General features: G+C 41.1%; 2 protein-coding genes across 5 annotated transcripts in view; one reads left to right on the top strand and one right to left on the bottom strand.

Moving 5' to 3' along the window:
• USP44 (ubiquitin specific peptidase 44) overlaps positions 1–15172 on the top strand; it is a 34391-nt gene extending 19219 nt beyond the window's left edge. For 2 of the 3 annotated variants that reach the window (XM_028829787.2, XM_015152464.3), the window contains exons 3-6: positions 2438–2633; positions 6726–6834; positions 10312–10517; positions 13118–15172. In XM_028829787.2, coding sequence (XP_028685620.2) covers positions 2438–2633; positions 6726–6834; positions 10312–10517; positions 13118–13317 — 711 coding nt within the window. In that variant the 3' untranslated portion in view covers positions 13318–15172. The remainder of the gene's footprint in view (positions 1–2437; positions 2634–6725; positions 6835–10311; positions 10518–13117) is intronic. The other variant, XM_077954778.1, reaches the window with a different exon arrangement.
• An 812-nt stretch (positions 15173–15984) lies between these two features.
• Positions 15985–26674, bottom strand: part of METAP2 (methionyl aminopeptidase 2) — a 42622-nt gene continuing 31932 nt past the window's right edge. The window contains 3 exon segments of one of the 2 annotated variants that reach the window (NM_001266460.1): positions 15985–17717; positions 18314–18429; positions 19216–19319. In NM_001266460.1, the coding sequence (NP_001253389.1) occupies positions 17465–17717; positions 18314–18429; positions 19216–19319 (473 nt within the window). In that variant the 3' untranslated portion in view covers positions 15985–17464. 2 annotated transcript variants of the gene reach the window in all.

Here is a 26674-nt window from a genome sequence, read left to right as displayed (position 1 = left end):
TAGGAAATCTATATAGAAGAAAAGAAAAATCATTCTCTAATCCTATAACCCCACAATCCATAGGTAAAACTATCAATATTTTGGTATATTTTCTTCTAGTCTTTTTTTCTCCTGCACATATATACATATTTTTTCCCATAATTGATCATTTTGCATTTACCTGCTTTTCCCATTTAATATTGTAATGATTTTCCAGTAATTAAAAATATTTCATCATTCTTTTCAAAACATTTCAATGTTCATAATTTTTTGTGTTTTTTTGGTATATTTCTGCTGTTTAACAATTTTTTTTTGAGACAGAGTCTCACTCTGTTGCCCAGGCTGGAGTGCAGTGGTACAATCTTGGCTCACTGCAAGCTCCGCCTCCTGGGTTCACACCATTCTCCTGCCTCAGCCTCCCGAGTAGCTGGGACTACAGGCGTCCGCCACCATGCCTGGCTAATTTTTTTGTATTTTTAGTAGAGATGGGGTTTCACCGTGTTAGCCAGGATGGTCTCGATCTCCTGACCTCGTGATCCGCCCGCCTCAGCCTCCCAAAGTGCTGGGCTTACAGGCATGAGCCATCGTGCCTGGCCACATTGTATGTTTATACCATAACTTAGTTAACCATTCCCTTATTGTTGACTGTTGTTAATTTTTTTCATTATTATAATGTCATCAATTAACTTTTTGATTTCCTTATGACAGAGTCCTGGAAGTTGACTTTGTCAGAGTAAGACTTCTGGATACTTGGTGACAAAGTTCTTTCCAGAAAGTGATTTTCTTTTCTATATATATATATATATTTCTATATATATATAAAATATATTTATATATATATATATATATTTCCAGTAGTATGAGAGTGGCTCTGTGCTTGTATTTTCCATTATAAATGAATTTTGAAATTAATAAAAATTATTGTACCAGCTTTTTGCTTCTCTTTCTTTAATACACTCTTATGGAACTGGTTCTCAGGAGATTTAAGACAATTGGTTGCTGTAATGGCTTTTCCTTTTTATTTATTTATTTTTTATAGAGACAAGGTCTCACTGTGTTGCCCAGGCTGGTCTCAAACTCCTGGGCTCAAGCGGTCCTCCCGCTTTGGCCTCTCAAAGTGCTGGGATTACAGGCATGAGCCACTACACTCAGACTGGGATAGCTTTTTGTGTGTTTTTGCTTTTGTTTTTGTTTTTGTTTAATTCGAGAAAATCCTCAAAATGTCTGGCCCTGGCACTACTGAGTCCTTAGACTATAAACACCAGGAGAGTTCTTTGTGTCAATTTGTGAAATCTAAAATCTGTATTAGAACTGGCTTCTTTATTTCGTTGCCTGTGCCAGAGCAATAGCTTGTATGAAAGAGGTTCTTTATAATATTTCATATCATATGTGAATTGTTAGTTCGTGGAGTCTGTCTTCAGTTATGTGCAGTGTTTGTTGGTATTAAATCCTGCTGAATGTTTCACTGAAGTTACTACTCATTTCCTTTCCGGTTGCTACGTTACCTGTGTAAGTTGTTAAAACAGCTCCATGTTTTTTGTGTTTTCTGTGTTTGGATGGAGATTTTAATGTGATGTTTGCTTTAAATAGGAGTATGACATCATTATTTATGTCACATGTCTTGTCTTTTTAAATTATCAGTTGTCAGGGTCTCAAAATCTGCCTAATGAAAAGATAGTATTTTACTTGTAATATGGTTAAGATTGGATTGGGTTAAGAGGTTGTAGTATTTGGGTTTAGGAAGAAAAATCAGCAAAAGATGGAGAGGCCGGGCATGGTGACTCATGCCTGTAATCCCAGCACTTTGGCAGGCCGAGGTGAGCGGATCACCTAAAGTCAGGAGTTCAAGACCATCCTGGCCAACATGGCGAAAGCCCGTCTTTACTAAAAACAGAAAAATTAGCTGGGTTTGTGATAGCTGCGCCTGTAGTCCAGCTACTCAGGAGGCTGAGGCAGGAGAATCGCTTGAACTTGAGAGCCGGAGGTTGCAGTGAGCCGAGATTGCGCCATTGCACCCTGGCACTGGGGACAGAGCGAGACTCCATCTCAAAAAAAAAGATGAAGGAGAAACAGTGAGGAACCTCAAGCCTAATGACATAAATACATTAAATTTAATGCATGTGAATATACATCATATGTATGTTTCTATGTATACATATACATCATGTGTTTCTATTCAGTGTGTCCACAGTTTGGATTTTTGCCTAAATTTAATGCCCTTAGAGCTTTTTGAATGCCCAGTAGTTAAAGCAACCAATTCATGATGGCTCTGATAACAGTCTTTTGGAAGGAAAAATCATAAGGAAAGATTTCCTGACAAGAATATAAGGCAGATTATTCAGAATTCTAATGGTGCATTTTCATGAGAAAAGCTTATTTATTGGCAGTGATCTCTAGTGAAAAGAGTTAATGTTTTGACGGAAAGATTATAATCTTAGGAACTCATTCTCATTTGCAGGTTACATGTCTTGCATGTGACAACAAATCCAATACCATAGAACCTTTCTGGGACTTGTCATTGGAGTTTCCAGAAAGATATCAATGCAGTGGAAAAGATATTGCGTCTCAGCCATGTCTGGTTACTGAAATGTTGGCCAAATTTACAGAAACGGAAGCTTTAGAAGGAAAAATCTACGTATGTGAGCAGTGTAACTGTGAGTAAAGACGGTGTGTTCTCGGTGCTTTCCTAGGAATGATACAGAGAAACGCAGATGACAGGAAGCTGAAAGAAATCTTTAGCAGTTATGAAAATGAACTTTTTTTCAGTTTGTCAAAAGAAACAGACATTTTCACTTGTAATTGGCGTTTATGAACTATGCATTTGTTTGGCCATACTGGTGGAATTTAAATTGTTTCTGATCTTGTAGACAATTTTGGGGAGAGAAGATTCATGACAAGTTTAAATATGATATGTGGAGCAGAATAAAATAGCAAAGAGGAATAATGAAAGGAAAGCATGGCATGTAGTGTGAATGAAACACTTGTTTTATGAGCTTTTTCTTGCTACATATCAAAATGATATGTAGATAAATGTATGTGTGTGTGTCTATACACATAAAATAGGAAATACCATATGCAGGACTCCTGCTGTGGAGATTGGCTTCGTCAAAACAAAGATTTATTCAAAACCATGCCCTGTCTGTTCTGTGTTAGTTATTCCCAGTGTCTGTAGGTACAGGTGAGATGCTGTCAAGGTGCTTACATTCCTAATGGAGGAGGCGGATAGACAGGATCCACTGTGATAAGTGCTCTAATAGAGGAGCACATGGGAACCTGACACTGGGGGTGAAACAGCCACTTCAGTTCAAGAGAAGCGTCCTTGGCCGGGTGCAGTGGCTCACGTAATCCTAGCACGTTGGGAGGCCGAGGCGGGCAGATCACCCGAGGTCAGGAGTTCAAGACCACCCTGGCCAATGTGGTGAAACCCCGTCTCTACTAAAAATACAAAAATTAGCTGGGCATGGTGGCACACACTTGTAATCCCAGCTACTCGGGAGGCTGAGACAGGAGAATTGCTTGAACCCAGGAGGCAGAGGTTGCAGTGAGCTGAGATTGCGCCACCTCACTCCAGCCTGAGCAAGAATGAAACTCTGTCTCAAACAAAACAAAACAGAAAAGAAGCATCTTCCTCCAAGGAAATGGTGTGTAAAACCACATCAGATCTGCTGTGTTGGCCAGGTGCAGTGGCTCACACCTGTAATCCTAACACTTTGGGAGGCCAAGGCAGATGGATCACTTGAGGTCAAGACCAGCCTGGGCAACATGGCGAAACCCCATCTCTACTACAAATACAGAGATTAGCCGGATGTGGTGGAGCGCGTCCATAATCCCAGCTCCTTGGGAGGCTGAGGCAGGAGAATCTCTTGAACCCAGAAAGCAGAGATTGCAGTGAGCCGAGATTGTGCCACTGCACTCCAACCTGGGTAACAGAACAAGACGCTGTCTCAAAAAAAAAAAAAAAAAACAAAAAAAAAACGCACACACACACACAAAAGGATCTGCTGTGTCTTACCTCCTCTGTCAATGTATATATATATATATATATATATATAGTGGGAGTTAAGCTATGAGGATACAAAGGTGTAAGAATGATCCAGTGTGGGCTGGGCATGGTGGCTTACACCTGTAATTCCAGCACTTTGAGAGGCTGAGGCAGGCGGATCACCTGAGGTCAGGAGTTCGAGACCAGCCTGGCCAACATGGTGAAACCCCGTCTCTACTAAAAATACAAAAGTTAGCCAGGCATGGTGGTGGGCGCCTGTTATCCCAGGTACTCAAGCGGCCGAGGCAGGAGAATCACTTGAACCCAGGAGATGGAGGTTGCAGTGAGCCGAGATCATGCCATTCCACTCCAGCCTGGGCGACAGAGCGAGACGCCGTCTCAAATAATAATAATAATGATGATGATAATAATAATAATAATAATGATCCAGTAGACTTTACAGATTCAGGGGAAAGGGTGGGAGGGAGTAAGGGATAAAACACTACACACTGGGTACAGTGTGCACTGCTCAGGTGATGGGCACACCAAAATCTTAGATCACCACTATGTAACTTATATATGTAACCAAATACCACCTGTTCACCACAAACCTATTGAAATTCAAAAAAAGAGTAAGATATACTTACATAGTATCTTACTATTTATATATATAATATAAACATATGGTGTAGTATAGTATACTATATAGTAAACTATACTATGGTTTATACTAGTTTATACTATACTATATATTTTTTTTTCAGGTATTCTGCCTAATTTCCCTATCTCGCAAATAGATTCTAAGGCTTTAGATACTAAACTTTTAAGGTAAACAAAAAATAGGATATTCCCACATTGAAGAAATGTTTTATCAATTGATGGTTTCCTGGAATGACTTTAACACTTTTTTCTGAGTGCTGTCTAATGTAAACACATAAAGTAGCCTTAAATTTATAAGGTTTTTTTTTTTAAAAAAATAAAACTTTGTCAAAGTTGTTATGATGAAGTATTATTTTTTCTTGGACATAAATGTGATGAGTCCCACATGCTTTCGTCACCAAATTTGGGGGGTGATGTTATGAATGCAGAATATGGTTTTATAGCAAATTTCTATGTGTTTACTAACGCTACCAAATACAGGCCTAAAAGAGCTACTTTAACACAGCAATGAAAATGTTTACAATTATACGCTGAGGAGTTGACATCCCCTATCTGGCTACCCTTGGACCGGATGTGCTAGGAGACAATCCAGAGGTAGGTCCAGGACATTCAGCAGCAGCCAGATACCTGGATTGCAGGGTTACACACCTGGAAGAAAGACCAGCGAAGATGGCTTAGAGCTCAGCTTCATGGTGGACTGAGCCTGCTTCCCACATGAGAAGCAGCAGCTGCCATGGCTGGAGTCGGAGCTTGTGTGCAAGTTGAAGGATAGCTCCTGGGCATCAGGAACAAACTGTAGCCGATGGCCCAGCTGCAGGACAGTCCGTAGGTGGACCTCTAGGGAAGCAGAAGGGACAAGAAGAATCCTGAGTTCCAGCTGTCTAAGATCTGGTGCTGAAAGAGCAAAAGCAAAACGCTTGAGTGAGGGAGGCCTCAGAGCTGGTAAAGTCCTGCTTTCCTAAGCCATTGGCCAGGGCTGGGGTGGTCCCCAGGAAAAGTGGATGGATGTTCTGGGTAATCCGGACCTTCCTCTGGGTTTCTGACTAGCCTTAGTATATGAACTGACCACACACTTTTTTTTTTCTTATTTCTTTTTTAAATCTTTTGACCACAGACTTTTAAATTAAGAGTTTGGGGCCAGGCGCGGTGGTTCACGCCTGTAATCCTAGCACTTTGGGAGGCTGAGGCGGGCGGATCACGAGGTCAGGAGATCGAGACCATCCTGGCTAACACGGTGAAACCCCGTCTCTACTAAAAATACAAAATTAGCTGGGAGTGGAGGTGCATGCCTGTAATCCTGGTTACTCGGGAGGCTGAAGCAGGAGAATCGCTTGAACCCGGGAGGCAGAGGTTGTGGTGAGCCGAGATCGCGCCATTGCACTCCAGCCTGGGCGACGAGAGCGAAAACTCCATCTCAAAAAAAAAAAAAAAAAAAAAGTTTGGGAAATGTGTATTAAAATGTTTACAGAATGTTGTAACTTTTCCTATTAATTGGTATGGCCAGTTCCATTTAAAAATACTATTATGGCCGGGTGCAGTGGCTCATGTCTGTAATCCCAGCACTTTGGGAGGCCGAGGCAGGTGGATCACGAGGTCAGGAGTTCGAGACCAGCCTGGCCAACATAGTGAAACCCCGTCTCTACTGAAAATATAAAAATTAGACGGGCATGGTGGCATGCATCTATAGTCCCAGTTAGGAGGCTGAGGCAGGAGAATTGCTTGAACCCAGGAAGCGGAGGTTGTGGTGAGCTGAGATCGCGCCAGTGCACTCCAGCCTGGGCAACAGAGTGAGACTCCATCTCTAAATAAATAAGTAAATAAAAATATTATGGCAGCATACTTTGTTCTATTACATTATATGCAAGATTATTATTAAATCATGTGCTTGATTACAGATCTAACTTGACTAGCTCATAAGTTTTTTGTTTAATTGTGGATCATGAGTTTCTCGAGGGCAAAACCCATGTCTGTATCTCTAGCACAGCACAATGCCTAGAACACAGTAGATACTTTTCATTTCTGACTTAATTAAAAGAAGGTTCACTCAGCTTTTCCCTGCATCTTTAAATTAAATTTGATTTTTATTCTTTCTTTGATGTTACAGCAAAGCGTAGAAGGTTTTCCTCCAAACCAGTTGTACTCACAGAAGCCCAGAAACAACTTATGATATGCCACCTACCTCAGGTTCTCAGACTGCACCTCAAACGATTCAGGTCTGTAGCAGGACCAGTTGCAAAGTGATCACTCCTTGTGCTTATAATGCTTCAAAACTTAAAGATTGCATGTAATAATTTTTTCCCCTTTAATCACCTTTCTGACAAATGAATTAACTTTTAATACCATATACTTGGGTAGTAAATGACTTACATTTGCTTATTTATTTATTTATTTTGAGACCGAGTCTCACTCTGTCACCCAGGCTGGAGATGGGGTTTTACCATGTTGCCCAGGCTGGTCTCAAACTCCTGGGCTCAAGCAATTCACTCACCTTGGCCTCCCAAAGTGCTGGCTGGGCAAGGTGGCTCATGCCTGTAATCCCAGCACTTTGGGAGGCCTAGGCAGGTGGATCACCTGAGGTCGGGAGTTCAAGACCAGCCTGGCCAACATGGTGAAACCCCATCTCTGCTAAAAATACAAAAATGTAGCCGGGCATGGTGGCGCATGCCTGTAATCCTAGCTGCTTAGGAGGCTGAGTCACGAGAATCTCTTGAATCTAGGAGACGGAGGTTGCAGTGAGCCAATATCGTGCCGTTGCACTCCAGCCTGGGCAACAAAGTGAGACTCCGTTTCAAACATACATACGTACATACATGCATCCATAAACATAAAAATAAAAATACAAAAATTAGCCAGGCATGGCGACGCATGCCTGTAATTCCAGTTACTTGGGAGGCTGAGGCAGGAGAATCGCTTGAACTGTGGAGGCAGAGGTTGCAGTGAGCCAACATCATGCCGTTGCACTCTAGCCTGAGCGACAGAGCAAGACTCTGTCTCAAAAAAAAAAGAAGAAGAAGAAGAAAAATGTTGAGATTACAGGCATGAGCCACCGCACCTGGCAGAATATTTCTAATACCGTAGATGTCCCGTGTGTGCCTGTCAGTCTTGTTCCTTTCCCCTCTGCAGAAGCAAACCGTTAGGAATTTTAGGTATAATATTATCTTATTGTTCTTCATCAGTTTATTGTCTTTCTTTCTTTCTTTCTTTCTTTTTTTTTTTTTGGTAGAGACAGGGTTTTGCCATGTTGCCCAGGCTAATCTGGGAACTCCTGAGCTCAGGCAGTCTGCCCGCCTCAGCTTCCCAATGTGCTGGGATTACAGGCGTGGGCCACGGCACCTGGCTGAGAGATATTGGAAAAACCGAACTCAGTTTCTCCTACCATACTCTTACAACAGAGAATACAAATGTGACCTCTGCTTACCAAAATGTGTAGGAGATTTCTCCCCACCAAGCAGGTCATCAGCTCTGCAGTGAGCGCGAGCTGGGTATCCTCTTATTCAGCTCAGTTCCAACCCTGTCTACCTGGAGGTAGCATCAGACCCCACAGATTGAGAGCTCAGTCCCACCAGACTGACCCCCACTTCTGACACCAGTCATAACTCCAGGTTTGTGGAAATTCTGACCAACCTGTTGGCTATACATTTAATGGGATTCTCACGAGCCACACTCCCCTCGTTTGATCAATTTGCTAGAGCACCCCACAGAACTCAGGGAAACCTTCATGTTTACCCTTTTATTACAAAGGAGAGTTTCAAGGATCCATATGAACAGCCAGACGGAAGTCATGTGTAGGGCATGACTTGTGGGAAGGGGCGTATAGGTTCCACACCTTCTCTGGGGGTGCCGCCCTCCAGGGACCTCAGCATGGATAGCTATCTGGAAGCTCCAGAAGCCCATCCTTTTGGGTTTTTATGGAGGCTTCAGTACATAGGCATGACTGATTACATCATTCAGCCCCATTCCCTTTGGGGGTTGGGGACGGTATTTGGAAGGAAGCCGAAAGTCCCAATCCTCTAGTCATTCCCGGGTCTTTCCTGTGACTTGCCCACATGCTGAAGCTATCTAGGGGTTGCCAGCCACTAGTTGTCTCATTAGCATACAAAAGACACACTTTTTTTTTTTTTTTTTTTGAGCCAGAGTTTAGCTCTTGTTGCCCAGGCTGGAGTGCAATGGCACAATCTCAGCTCACTGCAACCTCCGCCTCCTGGGTTCAAGTGATTATCCAGCCTCAGCCTCCCCAGTAGCTGGGATTATGGGCATGCACCACCACGCCTGGCTAATTTTTGTATTTTTAGTAGAGACGGGGTTTCACCATGTTGGCCAGGCTAGTCTTGAACTCCTGACCTCAGGTGATCCACCCACCTCAGCCTCCCAAAGTGCTGGGATTACAAGCGTGAGTCACCACACCCAGCCAAGACACTCCAGAGATTCCAAGAATTTTAGGAGATGTATCTTAGGAAACTGGAAGGAAAACCAAATATATTTTTCACAACCACACAGGGAGTTTGGAATATGACTTATGGTCCAGCAGATAACATAATTTGCATGGTTCATCTTTAGTTCCATGCCATTTTACACTGGACTAAGCATTTTCACATTTTTTTTTCCATCATAAAACTGTGTTCCTGTCTCTCCGTTCTCTACCTGCTGTTATTTGTCTGAAGTTCATGTTTTAGTACTTTACTACTGTATTTTTATCTATGTCTGCCTTGTCTCTGTACCATACCACCACAAACTGGATTATAATCTCTTGAACTACCACGTTACATTATTTTCCCCTCATAGGACCAACTCATTATGCGTATTGATAAACACATTGCTTGCCATGCTGAGATCCAGTAAGGGGAAGTATGAGCAACAGACTGAGAAAATGACAGGATAAGGGCGTTCTTTCAGTTCTGTCACCAGTGGGCGGTTGTGCTGACTTACACACAGCAAGGGGACACAGTTCCTGTTGTTTTAGTCTGAAAATCTCTGAAGTATTCTGAGGAATTAGAGGTGCCCTGTTTTGTTTTCCTCCATACCTGGCCAAGAAAGATCCAGATTGTAGCTCCCATCTGGGATACCCTCTTCATATCCTGGCAAGACAATAAGGAATTAAAAACCCTTTGGTGGGGCTGGGCACAGTGGCTCACACCTGTAATCCCAGCGCTTTGGAATCCAAGGCAGGCGAATCACTTGCGGTCAGGAGTTCAAGACCAGCCTGGCCAACATGGTGAAGTCCTGTCTCTACTAAAAATACAAAAATTAGCCAGGCGTGATGGCGCACACCTGCAGTCCCAGCAGGAGAATGGCTTGAACCTGAGAGGCAGAGGCTGCAGTAAGCCAAGATCGCGCCACTGCACTCCAGCTTGTGTAACAGAGCGAGACTCCATCTCTAAAACAACGAAAAACAAAAAAACCCCAACCCTTTTGTGGCCTTCACTTTTACCTGTTAGGGGGTAAATGCCCCCATAAGGCAATACTTGCCCAAAAGTTAATTTTTTTTCCCTACATTGTCATCTAACTACAAGAAGGCAAAATAAGCCAAAATTTCTCCGTTTATAGCCAACTTCAGCATTGAAATAATTTTATATTACATATGATACTTTGTATTCCATACTGCCTGGGGTCATCTGTTACAAGTGTCTAGACCTAGTACATGGTTATTTTCCCTTAATTGTGTTGATAATTTCACACTGGTTTGTTCACAGGTGGTCAGGATGTAATAACCGAGAGAAGATTGGTGTTCATGTTGGCTTTGAGGAAATCTTAAACATGGAGCCCTATTGCTGCAGGGAGACCCTGAAATCCCTCAGACCAGAATGCTTTATCTATGACTTGTCTGCGGTGGTGATGCACCATGGGAAAGGATTTGGCTCAGGGCACTACACTGCCTACTGCTATAATTCTGAAGGAGGTATAGATAAGAAAAAGTATTTTATCTTGGGTTGGACTTGGAGGCTGGAGTTCAGGCTTTAACCGATTTCTAAATTGACTACTAAATCATAAACAAAACTACTTGACCACTTACTTTCTTAGGGAGAATACCTCTGCAGATACTAAAACATGAGAGTTGATGCATGAAATATTTTCTGTAGGTTTTGCGGTACTTTTGACTAAGGGCTGGAGAAATATAATAATGAGGATAGTCTTGTTGCCAACTAAAAGTCAGAATGTTAACTTTTCTTAAAGACACACTTCAAAAAGCAGATCGTATGTTTACTGGTTTACTTCAGTTAATTTTGTTAAAGAAATAGGGCACCTAATGAACTGGGGGATCACAGATATTTGGAACAAGCACTGTTCAAGTTTAACATACAAAACTCACTTTTATTTTCCATCTTCTAGGGTAGTCTAGTTCTAGCAAAAGTGATTGGATCGAGATTTCATTTTTTACTCCCCCATCCCCTGCCTTTTTTTTTTTTTTTGAGATGAAGTCTCGCTCTGTCACCCAGGCTGGAGTGCAGTGGCGCGATCTTGGCTCACTGCGACCTCTGCATCCCAGGTTCAAGCAGTTCTCCTGCCTCAGCCTCCCTAGTAGCTGGGACTACAGGCATGTGCCACCACACCCGGATAATTTTTTTTTTTTTTTTGAGACGGAGTCTGGCTCTGTTGCCCAGGCTGGAGTGCAGTGGCCGGATCTCAGCTCACTGCAAGCCCCGCCTCCCGGGTTCATGCCATTCTCCTGCCTCAGCCTCCCGAGTAGCTGGGAGTACAGGCGCCGCCACCTCGCCCGGCTAATTTTTTTTGTATTTTAGTAGAGACGGGGTTTCACCGTGTTAGCCAGGATGGTCTCGATCTCCTGACCTCATGATCCGCCCGTCTCGGCCTCCCAAAGTGCTGGGATTACAGGCTTGAGCCACCGCACCCGGCCACACCCAGATAATTTTTTGTATTTTCAGTAGAGACGGGGTTTCACCATGTTAACCAGGATAGTCTTGAACTCCTGACCTTGTGATCCGCCCGCCTCTGCCTCCCAAAATGCTGGGATTACAGAGGAGCCACCACACCCAGCCGTACTTTCCCTTTTGATACTTACTGTTGAACAAAGAATGAACTTCCAACTCCCCACCCCCACCCAACACACCCCAAACAGAAAAAGGTGAGGACAAGAAGCCCGATAATCCACCAAGGTAACTCCACACTGAACTACCAAAAACTACCAAGTTAGTTGTACACTATTGGCTTTTTTTGTTTGTTTGTTTTTGAGACGGAGTCTCACTCTTTCCCCCCGGCTAGAGTGCAGCAGCGTGATCTTGGCTCACTGCAACCTCAGCCTCCTGAGAAGCTGGGATTGCAGGTGTGCACCACCACGCCTGGCTAATTTTTATATTTTTAGTAGAGACGGGGTTTCACCATGTTGGACAGGCTGGTCTTGAACTCCTGGCCAGGAGTTCTGACGTGATCTGACAGCCTTGGTCTCCCAAAATGCTGGGATTACAGGCATGAGCCACCATGCCCGACCCAATTTGCTTTTTAATACAGATTGAGTATACCTTGTCTAAAATGCTTGGGACCATATGTGTTTTGAATTTTGGATTTTTTTGCATAGACATTATGAGGTATTGTAGGGATGGGACCCATATACACCTTGTATACATTGCCTAAAGATAATTTTCTACAACACTTTAAATAATGCAAGTTTCATAAGTTTGTGTACATTGAGCAATCAGCAAACAAAGGTGTCACTGTCTCAGCCACTCATACAGTCTGGTGGTTTGGCATCAGCATAATTCCTGGCTGATTTATATGCTAATGATAAGCAGTCATTAGCATACTTATGTGCATGTAATGTACATAAGTGCATTATACTTATGTGCACATAAGTTTCACAGTAAAAAAAAAAGACATTAATACAGTGGAAAAAAATGTGTTCAGGGTTACTTATGACATCACGTTGGCACAAAAAGTTTTGGTTTTGGATTTTTTTTTTTTTGAGACAGCCTCTCTATCACCCAGGCTGGAGGGCAGCTGCACAATCCTTGCTCACTGCAACCTCCACTTCCCAGGTTCAAGCCATTCTATTCTCTTGCTTCAGCCTCCTGAGTAGCTGGGAGTACAGGCACGCACCACCACGCCCAGCTAATTTTTGTATTTTTAGTAGAGACAGGGTTTCGCCATGTTGGCCAGACTGGTCTCTAACTCCTGGCCTCAGGTGATCCACCTGCCTCAGCCTCCCAAAGTACTGGGATTATAGGCGTGAGCCACTGCGCCCGGCCAGATTTTGGAATTAGGGATGATCATCCTGTATGATTAGTGGCAAAAGCATTAACTGGTAGATTTACACAAGGAATAAATAGTGTCAGGTACTCTAATCAGTCACATGCTGTGTAAACTTAAGCTACTTCTAGATTAAAGGTAGATAATTCCAAGGTAACACTACCCAATCTATATTTCTTGTTAAAGAAAAATGAATTGGCTAGAAAATTATTTTCCCTTCAGAAAAAGCTTCTCAGTCAATTCATACTAGAATTTTATAAAGTCCCTTCATAAGTGTATTTCTGTGCTTCACTCTAGGGTTCTGGGTACACTGCAATGATTCCAAGCTAAGCATGTGCACTATGGATGAAGTATGCAAGGCTCAAGCTTATATCTTGTTTTATACCCAACGAGTTACTGAGAATGGACATTCTAAACTTTTGCCTCCAGAGCTCCTGTTCGGGAGCCAACATCCCAGTGAAGATGCTGATACCTCGTCTAATGAAATCCTTAGCTGATCCAAAGACAATGGGGTTTTCTTCCTGTGATTTATATATATACTTTTAAAAAGACTGATGTACCATTTTAAACTTTTCTTATGAATCAGTGTATATACTACATTTATACATTTTTATATCTAACTACAATTTTTTTTTAACAAAGTATAAATGTGTATATCAACTGAAGGTAACTACTTTTTTCAAATATTTGGAGTTTTAAACTTTTGGTGTTTACCTCAGGCTGATGTTACCTCTTTTATATTTTTATGTCTTAATTGGCTCGGATCATGAATTTGTGCAATCTTCTACCAACAAAGTTCGAGTGGCATCATTTTATATACATGTGTTATCTTTTTCAGGTATTTTCTATACAAATTCTTAATAGATGGAAAATTAGACTTTGCTTGGTCACTAATAGTCTTTCTTTCATTTGTATATTGAAGTTACCTTGCCCGTTGGAGTTATTGAAGTGACATGTCAAGTTATCACCTAAATATTCTTCAGTCACACTCACTGGTATTTCTGAGGCTTTGTGTGTTAACAGGCCTTGTAATAGACATTATTTTGGTTAATGTAACCCCAAAATTGTTTTAGTAATTGCTCTTTATTTGGCATAGTCAAACTATAAATGAAAATGGCAGCTTTACAAATAGTATATTTAAGTGACCTTTGGAACTATGGACATGAAAAAATGATGCCTGGGATTTATGATTTTTGTCTGGCAGCAAACAGGTTTGTCCAGAAGTCTAAAAATTAAGCAGTCATAAAAAGTCTGAATTTAGCAAACCAGTATATGATGTTATTCAAATAGTTTACCTTGGGTATGAGTTCATTTTATAATGTCTGATGACATTAGATCTCTTAAAACTTTATATGTAATTTTTAGTTCAAAGGAATAAAGAGTCTTGAAGAGAAAAAATTACAGGGCAAAAAAGTGTTCAAAATTGGCAACTGGACTATTATGTCTAGCATCTCATTCTCCTAAATAACTAAAGTTTGATTTACTCTTGCTAGGATTATGTGACTACTAGGTAGGAGCCTCTTAAAACACTGGCCCTGAGCACTAAAAAAATTAAAAGCTATCTAAACTTGCAAAAAAAAAAAAAAAAAAAAAGCCATGAGTCACTGTTTTTGTTCTTCTCTGATAATCTCACTGGATTTCTTTAAAGTCCTGTTGCTGCTAACTTTATCTTGTTTGGAGAGGGCAGAATCAACTAATCTGCAGACCAGCTATGTATCTAAGCTCTGTTAACCACAGGAAGATCATGTATCCTTTTTTTATAAGTGGGTTTATTTGCAGGTTGAAGTCTTAGTGAAAGATAATATCCTGTAGAATGCTGTTCACCAGTAGTGATCATCTGTAAGTACAAACTTGAAAGAGATCTCTACCAGTAAATAACAAGTTGTCTGGGTTAGCTGAAGTGCAATGAGACTTTTATCACTGAACAGACAAATCATTTGTGCCAAAAACACATCTGGAATATTAAATAGCTGTGTTTAAAATTGTTCATAATACCTATGCAAGTCATTACCTCAACTGTTACACACTTAATACCTCATTAAAAATTTACGTGGTCAAGATACCAGCATCTACTCTTTCCTAGTTTCAAGGACTATTTTTAACATGTTATACATTTTAGCATGTCATTTTAATGGAATTATTGTAAAAACTCCTGAACTATTTGTAATGGTATCATTGCTTGCACTTATTTCAATATAAAAATATACAAGAGGCCGGGCGCCATGGCTCCTGCCTGTAATGTAATCCCAGCAGTTTGGGAGGCCGAGGCGGGTGGATCACAAGGTCAGGAGATCGAGACCATCCTGGCTAACACAGTGAAACCCCGTCTCTACTAAAAATACAAACAGAAAACATTAGCCAGGTGTAGCAGCACACATCTGTAGTCCAGCTACTCGGGAGGCTGAGGCAGGAGAATAGCTTGAACCCAGCTGCAGTGAGCTGAGATCATGCCACTGCACTCCAGCCTGGGTGACAGAGCGAGATTCTGTCTGAAAAAAAAAAAAAAAAGAGAAAGTGACTTAACCCTTTACTTTTTAATCCCTTAAAACTAACACCTATGGGGGGAGGCTTGGAGAAGGAGGATATTATTGGGGGATATGGGAAATCTGTTAGTACTTTCCACTAAATTTTAGTGTGAAAAATGTCTCAAAATACCAACAATAAAATTAAAACCTAAATAAACAGAAACTTAGATTTCTTACTATGTATCTTAAATCTCAGTATGGACGTCTACATTCTGCTAAGTTGATCTAACAAAAAACAACATGTTTTAGTTGTAAAATAATTTACTAAAGGCACTATTGTTAAACATCAAACTAATAATTTGTTGCCAATAAAGTACATCGTTGTAAACATAACAAAATTTTAAGAGATACATGGCTAATAAGCAAACAATACAATTTAAGTGACGGCTTTCCTATTTACAAGATCGCGTCCCTTCCAGCCATTACAAGGGCATACAGTGATGCCACTGTTCCCAACAGTTACCTGGGAAGGGAGCTTGGAGCTCCTAATTGGTTTGAGATCATGACTGCCAAGATCTTTAAAAGCTCCAAAAGTCTTCACTCATAAAGGTCAATTCTAAAATTCCTGGGTTTAGAAATCAAGATTCTTGCTTTGAGAGCTGGAGGGCCCAGCCCTGACAGTATGTCCAGGCATGAACTGGCGAGCTCTGCTGCCAGCCACAGCATCACAGAAAATGGAGAAGTTAGTCAAATGTGGCTATTAAACATTAGCACCATAATAAATATAGCTCATACAGCTAAAACCTAGATTGTTTCCCCACAAGATAACATTCATTTATATCTCTAATGCTGAAAGAACAGCTTTTTAATGTAACAGATGATCTAGGTACAGAAGTCATAGGTTTCTCTTCCTAAGATAAAAATGTTTAACAAAATACAAACTAAACAGCATCCCAGAGGCAATAAAATCTCATTGTACTGAAACATACACAAATTAAGGCTACCTTGGTATATAAACGATTTAGAAATTATGATGGAACATTCCCATAAAATTATTTACATATAAGAATTCAAGCAATTTGTTAAAGAATCAGTAGTGGGCCTCAGTTCAAACAAATTAATATTATGATCGTTACATTCAACTTAATACACTTAGCCGCTATAAGGAAAGTAACTGTCACCTCACTTCCTGAAATACCACCAGTAATGTTAAAAATCCAAACCTGTCAAAGGGCGACGTACTACAGCATTTGCCTATGAATGAAAAAGTCCAATAATTTCAACTTAATTTTTCTAACTAGAACAAGATCCAAACATGGGAGTTTTTTTTTTTCTTCTTTCCTTTTGTGGCTTTAATGCCCTTTTGGTTTTCTGAGCAAGCTGAATACACTCCCTGATAAAAAGGATCTAAACGTTGAGATTTTCACCAAATCAAGGTTTCGAGTTGGCACAATGTTCCTAAGTCAAGTTTCAATTAGCACATCTTTCCAATGTCAGGGGAAAAAACACAAGGACTACTATGTCCTATAAAGAATGGTGAAATATTCCTAAAGCTGTGTATTTATGAAGAAAAGATGTTTGTCCCTCTTTATGCATGTGTAGATCTTGTTTTAGCCACTATGCCACGAAAGTCTCAGTGTAGAGGTCTACATTTCAGATACATGTCTCTGCATTTGCCTACATTAAGTTTAGCTATTTATCCTGTCCAGAATTATAACCACAAACATTGAGATGTAGCTCTCAGATCTGAAAATGTCTTTATTTTTTAGAAAATGGATTCCAGGAAGGTTAAAAAGCAACACCAGAGGGTATAGGTGCAGAACTGGATGTAGTCATTCAAAGCATTCAAGTAAGAATATGGCAATATAAATATCCAAAAAGTATCTCTTAGGTATTCAAAACAAAACGTATAAGTCATTCCTAACTAATTTGAGCTTTATAGCATTGTCCTAGACAGGAAGGGGAAAAACAGTTAGCATTTAAAAGTCCTGAAAGCTTTTTCGTTGGTTAATTACATTAGATGGTTTGCCTTTGATCAAATTCCTTCTTTTTTAAACATGGATAAAAGTATTACATGGGTCCACTGTTAAAACAGACAACATGTTGCAAATTAATTCTGGTATAATGTTTTCCAACAAAGCTTAGAAAATAAAGGTGTTGAGGTGGCTTTGGACTAAGTTTAATAGTCATCTCCTCTGCTGACAACTTCTTTACATGTTGGACGCAACAGGATGGTATGTTCAAATTGCGCTGTATATGATCCTTTAATGTCACATAATGGTGGATATGGATCTACAATGCCCAAGTCACACAGATTCTTCAGAGCCATCAAGTATTTACTTTCTCCCAAGCGATCCAGCCATCTGCGGCAGAAGGCAAGGGTGCCAAAGTTTTCATTGATGACATTTAATAAGTGTTTTGTTCTTGGAAGCCTAAGAGGAGAAAATCCAAAATTAATTATTGGCAAAAGAGTTACGAACTGATTTCCCTCATTAAGAAAAGCCCAGACCTTAGCTGTGTCTTAGCAGTTGAAGTCCAAAAACTTTTATTGTTTACGTGTCTATGTGTGTTATATTCCCCAGTAGAGACCTAACTACAGGGTATTACGGGAATTTCCTTTTGTGTGCAGCAAGCTCAAAGACCTGCATATAAAAGATGTAAATCCAGACTTCAATCATCTTCAAATGTTAAAAAAATTCAATGTAAATTGAAAGACACTGTAAATGGAAGTTTACCAATGGGAAAATATTAAACCAAAAACCTAGAAATGCTAGCAAAATAATCTCTGACATTTATGATTATCAGAAACCAGACTTGAAGACAGTACGTGTGTGTGTGTGTGTGTGTGTGTGTAATTTTTATCTCAGTTAAAATGTTTAAAAGGCTATTTTTTTTTCTTACTGTTGGGCTACAGAACTCTACATTTAATGAATATACTATTTTGTATGCATGCCACTTTTTAAAAAAATGCTGTTAATTCAGAAGAAATGCTCATTAGCCACATAAATTCCATTGGCTCGTCTCTCACCTTATTGGCACATGTCCAACATCAAAATTTTTCATGTAATGTGAACATTCCATATCATCATGAACAACACCTTTTCCTGTACTACCAAAGGTTTCAATTGCATATACTTCTCCTTCCTGAAAAATAAGGGTCAAGGGGAGAGAAAGAAGAAAAATTCAGAACGAATCACAATTACCATCTCGCTCTCTCTTTTTGAGACAGAGTCTCTCTCTGTTGCCAGGCTAGAGTGCAGTGGTGTGATCTTGGCTCACTGCAACCTCCGCTTCCCAGGTTCAAGCGATTCTCCTGCCTCAGCCTCCCGAGTAGGTGGGACTACAGGCACGTGCCACCATGCCTGGCTAATTTTTGTATTTTTAGTAGAGACGACGACGTTTCACTATGTTGGCCAGATTGGTTTCAACCTCCTGACCTCAGGTGATCTGCCTACGTTGGTCTCTCAAAGTGTTGGGATTAACAGGCCTGAGGCACCAAGCCCAGCCTACAATTACCATCTCTTGAAGTCTCTACCTGATTAAGCAGCAACATGAAGTAGCCCCTGGCAGTCCTTATCTAACCTTGCCTTGCTTTAGCTCCTTTGCACTTTTTGGTCCTTCTGCTTCCCCCTACAAACTTTGTTCACAACTCCACCCCTAGAGCCTACTATAAAGAGACTGACCCCTAGGAATGCTCCATAAATATTCATCAAATGTTGAACAAACAATCCTTTCACAGCCCCAATTTCCACAACTGATTTAGTGCTAACTATACACAATTTGCAAATTCAAATGGCCCAATTCCTGACAGTGTGAATATGGATGATAAGCTAATTTTGGTCAGTATAATTATATATTTAACTATCACGACCTTCTGCTTGGAAGAAAAAAATGTCTTCCATGGAAGTAAAATGTTAGTGACACACATACCTCCATTCTTGTTGCCTCCCCTCCTTTCACAATCGGCACTGTTTTTCCAGCATGTATTCTATATTGCCCAATTGAATGTCCATTTAGATTACGGATTGGTTTCACTGTTATAAAAAATAGGGAAATAAAAGTTATTCAGGATCTCAAGAAGAAAAAACAGATCTTTTACATTTTGGTACAGAGTTCAAGCATTTATTCGAAAACCAGATAGGGCTTTACTAAATAACCTTACATTAAGGTAGTTAAATATAAACTGGAATCTAGTAGAATATAAAAAGTAGTTAGTTGCAGTGTTATTAATACTAGAAGTAGGCCAGGTGCAGTGGCTCATGCCTGTAATCCCAGCACTTTGGGTGGCCGAGGCAAGCGGATCACCTGAGGTCAGGAGTTCGGGACCAGCCTGGCCAACACGGCGAAACCCTGTCTCTACTACAAATACAAAAATTAGCTGGGTGTGGTGGTGGGGGCCCGTAATTCCAGCTACTCAGGAGGCTGAGGCAGGAGAATCACCTGAACCCGGGAAGCGGAGGCTGCAGTGAGCTGAGATCATGCCACTGCACTGCAGCCTGGGCGACAGCGACTCTGTCTCAAAAAAAACAAAAATGCCAGAAGTAAGGGAGGATGGAAGAAAGAATTACAGGATTAAGGGCATAAGGAAGGTCATCTAAGGAGGTACTGTTAACAACAAAGAAAATGCCAAGTACACAACTTATTAGAAGCATAAAAAATACATATTTGTATTGTTATGGACCAAAAGATAATGTGAAAGATACTGTTAAGATGACAGTATTACAGAACTTTATATCAACATTTCAAACATTCAAAAAGAAAATCTATGTGGCTGAGACACAATAATTAAGAAATAGAAATAAGAAAGAAGAAAGAAAATCTAAACATCCCACTGTCCTGAGAGCAATGAAAGAATAGACAAATTGTGGCATATTCACATGAGGGAATAACATTCAACAATAAAAACAAAAAGCTAGGAATACATTTAACAACTGGAATAAAACTTCTAGCTTTTTTATTCTAGTTGTTTTAAAACAACTGACAAAATAAGCAGAAAAAGGCACAATTACATACATACTGTACAATTCCACATATATATAATAGTTCAAAATTAGGCAATAAAACTAGTTTAGGGATGCATAATTAGGTAGTAAAGACAAAGAAAAGCAAATGCAAATCCTTTCATACTTACAGTGCTGATAAGCTAAATATATTTTAAAATTCAGACATCATTACTACTTCTCTAAGACCTGGCGAACTGACCCCACAAGCCAAGATGGTGGCTCACTAGAGGCAGGCTGCTGTAATTTGAAAGCAGTGTATTGGTTCTACGGTTTGAATGTGTCCCCCAAAGTTCATGTATTGGGAACTTCATCCCCATTGTGATGGTGTTGGGAGGTGGGACATAATGCGAGAAGTTTGGGCCATGGAGGCACCACTCTCATCAATGAATTCACGCCATTATCTCAGGAGTGGGTTCCTTGTAAAGGATGAGTTTGACCACTTCTTGCTCTCTCTCTCAAGCTTCTTATTGCCCTTCTGCCTAATGCCATGGGATGATGCAGCAAGAAGACCCTCACCAGATGCCAGTCCCTTAATCTTCCCAGCCTCCAACACTGTAAGAAATCAATTTCTGTTCTTTATAAATTACCTAGTCTCAGGTATTCTGCTGTAGCAGCAAAAAAAGGACTATGAAAATGAGACTGAGTGTCTTCTGGAATACTGGCAATATTCAATTTCTTGAGGAGTGAGGTTACGTAGCTTCTGCAATTGAGAAGTTGAGTATTTACGCTTTGTGCATTTTGTGTTAATATTTCAAATTTTATAAAAGGGCTAAAAACAGCCAGGTGCAGTGGCTCACACCTGTAATCCCAACACTTTGGGAGGCCAAGGCAGGACGATCACTTGAGGTCAGGAGTTTAAGACCAGTCTGGCCAACATAGTGAAACCCCATCTCTACTACAAATATAAAACTTAGCTGGGCATGGTGACACACACCTCTAGTCCCAGCTATTTGGGAGGCTGAGGCAGGAGAGTCACCTGAACCCGGGAAGCAGAGGCTGCAGTGAAATGAGATTGCCCCACTGTACTCCAGTCTGGGCAACAGTCTCAAAAAAAGAAAAAAGAAAAAAGAAAAAAGGTGGGGGGTCCTTAAAAAATGTAGGTCTATAGCACTAGAATCCTCAGTATGAGCTACCTTTCTTCTAGAGCAGAATTAAGTAGTCTGAAGCCATAAACAAGTATGCTACAAACTCAGTGGGGTAGCAAGAAAAATCAATTCGCTCTTCACAACAACCTTCTTATATAAATATGTCAAAGTTGTCAGACTCAAACAGAGCTAGGGAAAGCCATGAAGAGACAGTTCTCATGCTTATACGCCTGATAATGAAAATGACTGAAAACCATAACCTTGCACAAAGCCCACTGCAACCTCACACAAAAAAATACTTCTGCAAGGACATCTGCCCAACAGCTGCCTGCCCAACCTCCAACTGGCGTCACTCTTCTTATTAATCTTTGGAGCCAAGGATAATTATTTCAAAACAATTATGTCATCCTCATTTTCATCTTTAAAAACCTCTGTCTTCCTTAACTCCCTGAATATGCACAAGTTTACTATGGCATTCCCACTGCAATGCTCTATTCCCAAACATCATTTTCTTTTAGGGAGCCTGTGTTTGTTATTCACGTTGACAAGTAACAAGCTTATTTTAAAATTCAAACTTTGCAAACTGACCCTTACAAGCCAATCAATTTTTTTTAAGAAAATTTTATTTTATTTTATTTTATTTTATGACGGAGTCTCGCTCTGTCACCCAGGCTGGAGTGCAATGGCCGGATCTCAGCTCACTGCAAGCTCCGCCTCCCGGGTTCACGCCATTCTCCTGCCTCAGCCTCCCAAGTAGCTGGGACTACAGGCGCCCGCCACTGCGCCCGGCTAGTTTTTTATATTTTTTAGTAGAGACAGGGTTTCACCATGTTAGCCAGGATAGTCTCAATCTCCTGACCTCGTGATCCGCCTCATGATCCGTCTCGGCCTCCCAAAGTGCTGGGATTATAGGCTTGAGCCACCGCGCCCGGCGCCAATAAAATTTTTTAATAAAGTTTCTTAGCCATACCAACCTAATATGTTAGTTGCACAGAAGAATGAGGGTACAGGGGAATTCATTTACTTATGCAGGTTGTAACAGCACAGGCTAACTCTGGGAACACTAATTTGTTCACAATCACTTTTTAATTCTATCACTTCCTGATCAGAGATTACGGTACTCCTTTGATGGCCCAGTTGTGCTATGTGGTTTTTTTTATTTGTTCCGGGAAGTTCAAGCTGGAGTCCATTTCTTCATCTCCCCAGTATCAGGATTTTTCCACATCCTCTCTACTTAAACTATTAAAAATGGATTGTTGCCTTAAACTAAGAACCCTGATCAGTACAATAACAGGGATCAAAAGAGGGGTACTGAAATAATGAAACCTAAAATGCTGCATTAGCTTAGTGGAAGAGGTAAAAGGGTAGATATTAAAAATCCCAATGTTGCAGGCTGGAATTATTATGCAGTGACTAAACATTAAGTCAAACTGTCACCTACCATACCTTGAAAGGCAGACCACATACCAAACAAGTTGTAGAATTAGGAGAAAATGAAAGGAAAAAGAGAGGACACTGGTATATGTTGGCTGGTGTTGGAATTTACAAAAGTTTCAGCAAATTCTCAAAAAAGAGAAAAAATTCTAGAGGTAGTCCCCCAAGCAGACTGCTACAGTTTGTATTCCAAGTTGACCTAAGAGTCACGAATTTGGAAATAATAGATTCTGTTCATTTGTAGCAGTGAACCTAGAAATCAGAAGGCCCATGTTCTAGTCCCATAAATTCCTCATTTAACTCGGCATTTACGCTGTTAATCTCAGCTTCCTTTGGGATAAGAATCTTGCTTCTGGGGAGCTCATGAAGTGTTAATAGAAGCAGCAAATCCTAAAACTGGTTCTAAGCTATTTAAAGAACTGGACAAAACATTTCCCAAAGAAAAGCACACTGGAAATGAGATATTCTAAATTCTAGCCTTTAAAAATCTTTTGCTCTCCTTATGGCTTTGGCTAGGATACCAAGAAAAGTATGTTTACCCTTACTAAGGAACATAGTAAATTTAAACCATGTCTTAATGTAAAAATAAATTGTAAAAATTTCACATAACAGTAAGTAAAGGCCAAAAGTAGAATATGTGAATCGGCTGGGTGCAGGGCTTCATGCCTGTAGTCCCAGACTTTGGGAGGCCAAGGGAGGCAGATCACCTAAGGTTGGGAGTTCAAGACCAGCCTGACCAACATGGAGAAACACCGTATCTACTAAAAATACAAAACAAAACAAAAAAAATAGCTGGGCGTGGTGGTGCATGCCTGTAATTTTAGCTACTCGGGAGGCTGAGGCAGGAGAATTGCTTGAACCCGGGAGGCGGAGGTTGCAGTGAGCTGCGATCATTCGCCATTGCACTCCAGCCTGGGCAACAAGAGGAAAACTCCCTCTCAAAAAAAAAAAAAAAAATACCACTCCCTCTCCAAAAAACAAAAAAAAAAAGTATGAGAATCATGGAAGGATATCTAATGCTATGATTTTTATTCTCCTCCAATGTGCTTTCACACTGAGAGGAGCCAGTAGGGAAAGGCTGAGTATGTACAGAAAAGGAGTCATAAGGTGGTATCTCAAAGGAGGTGGGAGGATTAACACTGAAAAGAAGATCCTTAAAGCAGTGTTTGAGCTAACAATTTTTAAAATTTTAAAAAAGAAAATATTGTATAGAAAAAAGAATATTTCTTCCTTAAAGAACAGAGATAAAAACATAAGAATAGGGAGAAGGTGGGCAAATCCTGGCATTTACCAATCCCGGCATTTGGCCACATTCTTTATGCAACGTTAGAGTGTTAGGCTTGTTTGGCTTTTTTTCTCATCAGGTAAGTAATTTCCTGAGATGCGAAGAGCAATTTGGAAGAGCCTGAATAAGCACTGTATTTGTGGCACTCATCCCAGAACTGGGGTGAGAAGGGGACAGAATGACAAATATCTGTTGCATACTTAATAAATTCCAGGCACTACCACATAATTTACATTCTCAAAATAAACTAGATACCATTAACACTATTATAGTCAAGAAACTTGGGCATTCAGGTTATAGATTTATCTAAGACTCCAACTAAAAACTGCCTGAACCCCAAAGTGTGTTTTCTTCATTAACCCACACCTCCTACCTAAGTGTGAGTAACATCAAGAGTATTCTGGGCCGGGCACGGTAGCTCACACCTGTAATCCCAACACTTTAGGAGGCCAAGGTGGGCAGATCACGTGAGGTCAGAAGGTCGAGACCAGCCTGGCCAACATGATGAAGCCCTTTCTCCACTAAAAAAAAAAAAATCCAGAAATTAGCCAGCATGGTGACACACGCCTGTAATCCCAACTACTCGGGAGGCTGAGCTTATAGTGATCCAAGACTGCACCACTGCTCTCCAGCCTGGGTGACAGAATGAGTAAGACACTGTCTCAATAAATAAATAAATAAATAAATAAATATTCTGCTTTGCACTTGTGTTCACAGCATTAGAGATCTTAAAGAGAATATCTGAAAATCAAATATAAGGAAGTTAAAGATATAGATGAAAGAAGAATTAAAGCTGCTGACACAGGGTCTAGGCAGGAGGAAGAGAAATGAAACCATGAGGCCGGGCGTGGTGGCTCAAGCCTGTAATCCCAGCACTTTGGGAGGCCGAGACAGGCGGATCACGAGGTCAGGAGATCGAGACCATCCTGGCTAACACGGTGAAACCCCGTCTCTACTAAAAAATACAAAAAACTAGCCGGGCGAGGTGGCGGGCGCCTGTAGTCCCAGCTACTCGGGAGGCTGAGGCAGGAGAATGGCGGGAACCCGGGAGGCGGAGCTTGCAGTGAGCCGAGATCTGGTCACTGCGCTCCAGCCTGGGCGACAGAGCAAGACTCCGTCTCAAAAAAAAAAAAAAAAAAAAAAGGAAACCATGAAGAACAATGAAATGGAAAAATATCTTGATATCAAAAAACATATATAGGCTGGGCACAGTGACTCATGCCTGTAATCCCAGCACTGTGGGAAGCTGAGGTGGGCGGATCATGAGGTCAAGAGATCGAGACCATCCTGGCCAATACAGTGAAACCCCATCTCTACTAAAGATACAAAAATAAATTAGCTGGGTGTAGTGGTGCATGCCTGTAATCCCAGCTACCTGAGAGGCTGAGGCATAAGAATTGCTTGAACCTAGGAAGTGGAGGTTACAGTGAGCTGAGATCACACCACTGCACTCTAAACTGGGTGACAGAGTGAGATTCCGTCTCAAAAAAAAAAAAAAAAAATATATATATATATATATAAAACGAAAAGAAATAAAGAAATAGAAGAAATAAATAAAAAAGTAAGGAAATGAAAGAGCTAGAAAAAAAAAAAACTAGCTATTGTTTAAGACTCTAAGACTGGGCTGGGAGCAGTGGTTTATGCCTGTAATCCTGGCATTTTGGGAGGTCAAGGCAGGCGGATCATTACTTGAACCTGGAGTTCAAGTCAAGACCAGCCTGGGCAACATGGTGAAACTCATCTCTATTTTTAAAAAAATACAAAAATTAGCCAGGTGTGATAGCGTACATCTGTAGTCCCAGCTACTCAGGAAGCTCAGAGGTGGAGTGCTTGAGCAAGGGGATTGAGCTGCAACCGTGCCACTGCACTCCGGTCTGGACAACAGAGGAAGACTCTTTTTTAAATTTTTTTCCCAGATGAAGTCTCACTCTGTCACCCAGACTGGAGTGCAACGGTGCAATCTCGACTCATTGCAACCTCCGCCTCCTGGGTTCAAGCAATTCTCCTGCCTCAGCCTCCCAAGTAGCTGAGATTACAGGTGTGTGCCATTACGCCTTTTTTTTTTTTTTTTTTAGTAGAGACAGGGTTTTACCATGTTGGCCAGGCTGGTCTCAAACTCCTGACCTAAGGTGACCCACCCACCTTGGCCTCCCAAAGTGCTGGGATTACAGGCATGAACCACCAGGTCTGGCAGACTCTCTCAAGAAGGGTTGGGCACGGTGGCTCATGCCTGTAATCCCAACACTTCAGGAGGCCAAGGCGGGTGGATCACCTGAGGTCTAGAGTTTGAGACCAGCCTAACCAACATGACGAAACCCCGTCTCTACTAAAAATACAAAAAGCAGCCGACTGTGGTGGCACACATCTGTAATCCCAGCTACTCAGGAGGCTGAGGCAGGAGAATGGATTGAATGGCTTGAACCTGGGAGGCAGAGGTTGCAGTGAGCCAAGATCACGCCACTGCCCTCCAGCCTGGGTGACAGAGCAAGACTCCACCTCAAAAAAAAAAAAAAAATTAGCTAGGCATGGTGGCAGGCGCCTGTAATCTCAGCTAATGGGGAGGCTGAGGCAGAATCGCTTGA

Source organism: Macaca mulatta, chromosome 11 (assembly GCF_049350105.2).
Source record: "Macaca mulatta isolate MMU2019108-1 chromosome 11, T2T-MMU8v2.0, whole genome shotgun sequence".
NCBI lineage: Eukaryota > Metazoa > Chordata > Mammalia > Primates > Cercopithecidae > Macaca > Macaca mulatta.
Note: the sequence above shows the minus strand (reverse complement) of the source record. Positions and strands in the feature narration are given on the sequence as shown.